General features: G+C 36.7%; 1 protein-coding gene across 4 annotated transcripts in view; it reads right to left on the bottom strand.

Annotated features, from left to right (window-relative positions):
- Positions 1 to 1,120: 1,120 nt before the first annotated feature.
- The window catches only part of LOC119644554 (1-phosphatidylinositol 4,5-bisphosphate phosphodiesterase), an 80,212-nt gene continuing 74,393 nt past the window's right edge, over positions 1,121 to 6,939 (bottom strand). For all 4 annotated transcript variants that reach the window (XM_038044132.1, XM_038044133.1, XM_038044130.1 and 1 more), the window contains exons 6-15: positions 5,925 to 6,161; positions 5,675 to 5,841; positions 5,408 to 5,618; positions 5,249 to 5,342; positions 5,001 to 5,165; positions 4,546 to 4,909; positions 2,915 to 4,178; positions 2,677 to 2,833; positions 2,522 to 2,611; positions 1,121 to 1,430 (exon numbers count right to left, since the gene is read on the bottom strand). In XM_038044132.1, the coding sequence (XP_037900060.1) occupies positions 1,362 to 1,430; positions 2,522 to 2,611; positions 2,677 to 2,833; positions 2,915 to 4,178; positions 4,546 to 4,909; positions 5,001 to 5,165; positions 5,249 to 5,342; positions 5,408 to 5,618; positions 5,675 to 5,841; positions 5,925 to 6,161 (2,818 nt within the window). In that variant the 3' untranslated portion in view covers positions 1,121 to 1,361. The remainder of the gene's footprint in view (positions 1,431 to 2,521; positions 2,612 to 2,676; positions 2,834 to 2,914; positions 4,179 to 4,545; positions 4,910 to 5,000; positions 5,166 to 5,248; positions 5,343 to 5,407; positions 5,619 to 5,674; positions 5,842 to 5,924; positions 6,162 to 6,939) is intronic.

Raw genomic sequence — 6,939 nt, 5'->3', positions numbered from 1 at the left:
TCCGAAATTGGCTAAAAAAAGTCCGTCTCTCGTTCTGTTTTGTTCCGTTCTGATCTGTTTTGATCCATTCGATCGCTGCGTTCCGCGTTTGTTCTATGAAGTTTTGAAGAAACTTAAACTCAAATAATACCTATATGCGCTTAGGTTAGTTGCGATGAAGAAATTGCTCTAACCTATCCCCGTGTACACCGATCATAAATAGCAATTTTTACATATTACATCGTAAATGAGGGGATCGAGTAACAACCAAGAACAGCCAAGCTTTCAAATTTTGTTTTGCAATTATTGCTGTCGCGAATGTTTTAACGATAGGATGGACCGACCGACCGACGGACTTGAATCGACTTAAAATTGCACGTTGATTGTACGTGCGTTACGTCAGGTATTTTATAGAAGTTTTGATATATCAGCGTGTGTTGTTAATTTCGGCTGCCGACGCCAATGTGACAGGTAGTAATCTAAAATTTTGAAAGAAATACGCATTGGTGCCAACCGACTCGCAGCTCGAGTACGAATCGTAGACCGAATCTTGTATTGCTTTTCCACAAATTTATTCTTTGGTTTATCTCATTCAATTCATTTTATCATTGAATTTTTTTTTTGTTTTTAGTTTTTTTTTTAATTTCTTGTTAAATAGATGTTTTACTGTCTATTTGCTTTCAATCCACATGCACGTATACTACTCGCTCCATCACATATTTATAAAATCCACCTTATGTGTATGTGTGTTGGTACACAAATACTCGTACACACACAAATACTCGTACACACACACACACACACACACACACACACACACACACACACACACACACACACACACACAAATTTTTTTCATTTCTTTGCTTTTTGTTTTTTTTTTTCTTTTTATCTTAAAAATTACTTTCATTTTTAATATAAATTTCTTTTTCTTTTATTTAAAAAATTTGACTAGATTTTGTTTTTAGATTTGCTTTTCATACTTTTTGTTTTTTTACCATTTCTTTTCCACTATTTTATATATATTTTATTTCAATTATTTGGTATTTTTTAGTACATTGTTTTAACTTATCATTTATTGCCTTATAACATATAAATTTTATTAGAAATAATATATATATATATATATATATATATTTTGTTTTTCCTTTCCATTTGTCTCTTTCTATAGTAATTCTTTCTCTTAATACTTTTAAATAATTCGACTGTTGCATTTTGGCCGCTTTGAAATTCTTTCCTTTTTACGGCTGTTGTTTTTTTTTTTCATTCTTATAGAAATTATTCTCTGAGTGCCCCGGTTTAAGGTTTCATATATTCAGACTAATCAGAGTCATTATTTATTGTTATTCATTCGCTTTATCATCCAATTTGTTAAGTAAATCCTAGGCAAAGAATTCGGATTTTCCTTGGATTTTATAGGCCTCTTCTTCCACTTTGTACATATCCAATAGCTGGAAGAAGACATCGAACACATAAATAAATGTATGAAATAAAAATATATATAGGATATCTCAAAAACTATTGCAAGATTTGATGGTAAAATGTAGACAAATTCCTCTCAACAAATAAAAAAAAAAAAAAAAAACAGTTTAACAGCTGACAGTTTAGGTTTAATAAAAATGGAGCATTACACGGGAGATTAACGCGTTCAATGAACATTTCAAAGACAAGGAAAGCTTCCCGTCCACAGACATAATTTCGTCAACTACCCATGTGATTTATCACTACTACCTTTCTTTTTATGCGGTCAGTTGAAGTCAAAGAGCTATGTTAATGAGCGCACAGTCGTGCGAGCATTGAAGGAGAAGATTCAATGCTGTTTCAACGAAATTTAGCCACATTTATTCAAAATGATGCTGGAAAATTTCGATAAAAGATTGCGTACCTATCAGCAAACACACACCTAACCCCTGTCCTATATACTTAGCGATTTAATAAAAAAATTACTTTGTTTCAAATCTTGCGCAATTTTATCGAAATAAAGATCAAAGCAAATTAAAGAGTTGCATTTGTTTCGGGCGAAATTAGTTAAATTTCGAGAGCTGCGTCCGTCCTTCTTTTAAATGAATGATACTGCCGGCTATTCTATTAGCAAGTCATTTATTTTTAATTTTCATATCAGCTTCTCAAAGATTAGTCTCACTAGAAAGTCATTTTTTTTTTTTTGAATTGTGTTTTGGTCAAAAATAAAATGAGACAGATATGCAACTCGGTTAATGCTATTTAGTTAGTTGCATGTATTGTGATCAGAGGGTATAATTATTTCAACAAAATCTCTTCTTATCCTTCTTACAATTTCAATTATGATGAGAAGGAAAAAGCCGAAAAAAGCAAGCAGTCAGATGACTGCTAATGTAAAAGCTTTCTCGCTGTTACATTAACAGCAAAATAACCGTTACTAACATTGGCGGGCAGCTTTGCGCGGAGATGAGAGTTAAACGAAATCTATTTAGGCGATTGTGTATTTGTTGTATGCGCATGAAATGAAAGCGAAAGTGGTGATGCAAGGGGGCAGAAAGCAACAATGTGATTTATATAATACCTTTTGCACATCGGTACTAAACTCTTCCACTTGTTTGGTGTGGGCAACTTTCAATTTTTCCATAGCTCGCCCTTGTTTAACACCGATTTGCTATAAATCCGAAAGAAAGATCAAAAAACATCTCTCAACGTGGGGCAAAATTGCGAATCGTTTACCTTCTTCTCCTCCATAAATCTTTTTATGTTATTTTGCCTTTTCTCTCGGAGACGACGATCTTTTTCATTTTTGGTTTTTAAAGTTTTATCATTTTGTACCTCCTTGGCCGTTTCAGCCGAGGTTTTGGCTTGTTTGGCGTTCAGATCCTTTATATCTCTACAAGAAATTCAACAGAAGTGTATTAATTAGTCTAAATTTTAATTATGCATAAATTGAGAGGATAACGTGTGCACTTACCTGGCGTGGCGCTCTTCTAATTGCTTGATTTGCTGCGCCTGCACAGTTAGCATTAAGGCTTTCATGGCTTCTTGCGAGTCCTGAACGTGTTGACGCAATAGATCCCATTCTTCTTTCTTGTGTTTGGCAATCATTTCAGTCCATTGTTTAGTTTGTTCAGTAATGGCGGTTTTAATAGCCGCATCATTACGTATCTCATCTTTACTCTTTCCTTTTATTAGCTTATCAATTGCCGCGTTTTGCGTTTTTTGTATACCTAAACGTTCTTTGGTATGTTTCTTTTTTAGCGTATCTAACTCTTTGTTTTGCTTTTTGGCCACTTTTTGGAAACCCTTTTCACTGCGTAGAGACTCTAAGGTAACGGGCTCAAAAACTAAGGGCGGTTCTTTCTTCTCCTCCTCCTTACCTTTGCCGGCATCTTTGGCCGCACCGCTGCTCTGCTCTTCAATACCCAAAGCTTTCATTTGTTCGTTCTGTTGTTTGGCCGCTCCTGCAAAACCTCTAGGATCAGATAACATGGCCATGAAGTCTTCAAAACCATCAGGTACATAAATTTTCAATTCGATGTTTACAAACAGCATGGGCAATGACATGGGGAAATTGGCTTCGGTACGCAACGACACGTGACGATAGCCCGCCTGCAGACCATCCAGCGGGAGAATACGTTGACCGATCATTTTTCCGCTCTCTTCATATACACCGAAACGTAAGACAGCCAAATCTGGCAGCACCACTTTACGAAATACAAATGGATCTTCATTATAGACAGGATTTAGACCATTATTTGGAACTAAACGTGTACGAAACTCTTTCTTCACCGTGTCTGAAGGTAAACCGAACATGTCTACCTCCACATAGGTACCGACTTTTTTATCCGACAAAAATTGCCCGGCTATTATTTTCACCGAACATTGCGCCGCAATTACACCGTCGACGGGGGCATCAGCAAAGGGATCGAATTCTTTATCGGAACGGCGCATAAAATCTGGTTTTACCAAATAACCGCAGCCACCATTATATTCGAATTTACCCTGATTAAGCTGCATAGGCAAATCGGAGGTTTGGAAGTTCAACGAGACCATTTGGCAGCCGGCATTCCAGAATACTTGGGGCATGTAATTGGAAGAGTCGGCCCGCGTGCCTTTCGGGTATATACGTGACATTTGACGTTTGTTGTAATTGACGAAATCAATAGAGCTTTGCTTCAGATAGTTCATGCCCGCCGATTCAGCAAACGAAGACATATTATGAGCTATATTTTTCTCTAAAGAAAAGAATTTGATACATTAATATGTGAATATATAAACGCTTTGATAAGCATCGATTATGTATAGCATAACTATATATTAACAGTACCCTCGAATACCCCGTTTATAACGAATGGTTTGCTAGTACTTGGGTACAGTGCAATTACTTCTTAACGAAGCACTTTATCAATTGAATCGATTAAGAAACATGAGCTAATGCCTGCCGCCATTAGGAAAATAAGGACAGTAAGAATTTGTACCTTCGAACAGTCCTTCAAATTGAACTACACTACTTCTTAGGGTCAAAATTCCCAAGTAATAGATGGTAATATCGGAGAAATGATATGTTTCGCCATAAACTAAACGATAAACTTCTTCACTTACCAATAGCTTTATCGAATCCCTGAAACTTAATCGGTTGCGCATAATTAACCATTGACGATAGCCAAGGATGTACGTTTGTCGTTGAGCCGCTATACGCCACAGCGGCTTCTCCGCCTTCAGCGGGGGCTCCTTCAGCACCAGCCTCGCCCGCAGCGGCACCTTCGGCTGGTGGTGGCGGCGGAGCTGCAGCTTCTGGCGGTTTCGCAGCGCTAGCATCTTCCTCGGGCTCGTCATCGGTTTTTAACTCGCCCTTCAAAAATAATTCTAACTCGACTTTTTCCACTTCGGGTTTCATGCGTTTATTTTTAATAAGAATCTTACGCTGTAATTTTGAAGGCGGTGGGAGAGGCAATCCAGGTTCCAACTGACAATCAAAGGAAAAAGAATAATATAAAATATGAACGACATAAATATGCAAAAAAAAAAAGAAAAAAAAAAATGAATTAACAATGTACCGGGTGATCAGGTAGAGGTTCTTTTAGTAGCAGATCACCAAAGAAGTCATCACAGTATTTGGCTAATTTATATTGCTGGGCACGATTGCAATGATTTTCAAATGATAATATCACCGGATAGTCAGACGCTACAAAAGCACAATCAGCTATGGCCTGTATACAATCCTAGAGAAGGGGAGGAAGGGGTAAAAAAAATGCTTAACAAAAGTTGTCCATTGTGTAACTGTCTAAGCTTAAGCTGGGCTTACTTTATACAAAATTTCTGTACAATAGGCATGACCGTGAGTAACAATCGGCTCTTCGTCCTCACCTTTGCCATTCCAACAATCTAACTCGACACAACTTTTTTGACAAATCAAATTAAATGAAAATTGATTTTAATTTATTTGGGAAATTTCACCACTTACCGGCATCCGGCCAATAGTGTTTGGCGATACATTTCGACTGAACTCTTGCCACCGATCTGACGACCCGATAAGTAAGTATTATGAGAACTGTTGATGTAATAATGCGCTAACGGCTGATCCATATCCATATACATTTCCAAACGATCCAAAAACACGGGAGCATTCTCATCCGACATTAGATAACGCTTAAACCCGTCCATGGATAGTTGACCTTCACAAGTGAGCATTATGAAAAACGATGTCAATCAAATTCGCCATCAAACTTACAATTCTTTTTAAGTTCCTCGTTTAATTCATAATCGTTTATAATTTCTGTGCAGCGCTTCTCCTCGTAGAGAGGATACAGAATTTCGTTCATACGTGGATCACGTTGCTTTTCGTTCATAAATTGCACGAACTGAGCCATGTCAATAACCTCCGATTTACCTTTTGTTCTAAACGCAAACCAAAAATAAAAAAAAAAAACAAATTGTTTTTTGTTGAGTTTCTTCGATTCTTTCTTTTCTTTTACGCTTACATCGTTGTAAAAAGTTCTTCTATGTCGTTACGGGGGCATACTTTATGATAAAGCTTGTAAAATTTGTCAAAGGTAAATTGATCTTTGGTCATGGTAGCATTTTTATCTTCCGGCAGACCAACATCTTTAATGCATTGGTAAACGAGTTTCTCCGTCTTGCCGGAGGCGAATGTTTTCGCAATTACCTTCACCGGTATCTTACCACCCTTCTCCACTGAAAAGCATAGACGCATCCAACTGTTCAAAGAAAGTAAAGAAAAATATTACAATTTATTAATACCAACAGCTTTCAAATGATTGCTTTCGAAAAGCTTAACAAATTAATACAAAAAGCACAGTTTAGCTCAAGGATTTATTTACATCATTTCTTACCTGATAGCTGTAGGAGTCTTGGTTGGGACTTGGCAACGAATTTTCCTTTTCTTTTGTTTGTTTTTTTTTTTTTTATAAAGATATTGCCAGCTTGTTGAAAGATTATACATACCTTGTATTTACGTTGCCTTCGAGATTTCGTTTAAGTCAATTGAAAGAATTAGAGAGTTAAATAGTAATCGGGAAAGAGGGGATTGTCTGAGGGTTTTTCAGGACACATCTTGCACTATCTACATCTGCTCTATCAAGAATACATTAAATTTATGTCTTTGAATGCAAAACCCGATACGGTTGCGGTTAGAGCTCTTCTCTTATCTACATCTAATCCGGTTAATTATAGAAGCTTGCATGTATTTTGATCAGCGATATCTATTGGTGAAAATGATAAAGTGATCTGAAGCATCAACGTAAACAACAATTAAATTCGATGAATTTTCACTTTCCCTTATATAAGGTAAAACAATCTTTTTTCACTTAGTATTATTGACTTATTCAGCGTCTGCAGACGCTACCCATGGAATGATCAAAAGTGCATTATCGATACTCATTACTTTTGTTGTGTGACTTGAACAAATCTGCTGCCGTCGACCATCAAACACTTTTAGAAGCTCATGCTGCTAATGCTGCGCCATCAGGTCCCAAT

Source organism: Glossina fuscipes, unplaced genomic scaffold, assembly GCF_014805625.2.
Source record: "Glossina fuscipes isolate IAEA_lab_2018 unplaced genomic scaffold, Yale_Gfus_2 0, whole genome shotgun sequence".
Taxonomy (NCBI): Eukaryota; Metazoa; Arthropoda; class Insecta; order Diptera; family Glossinidae; genus Glossina; species Glossina fuscipes.
This window is presented reverse-complemented; position numbering and strand designations above follow the sequence as displayed.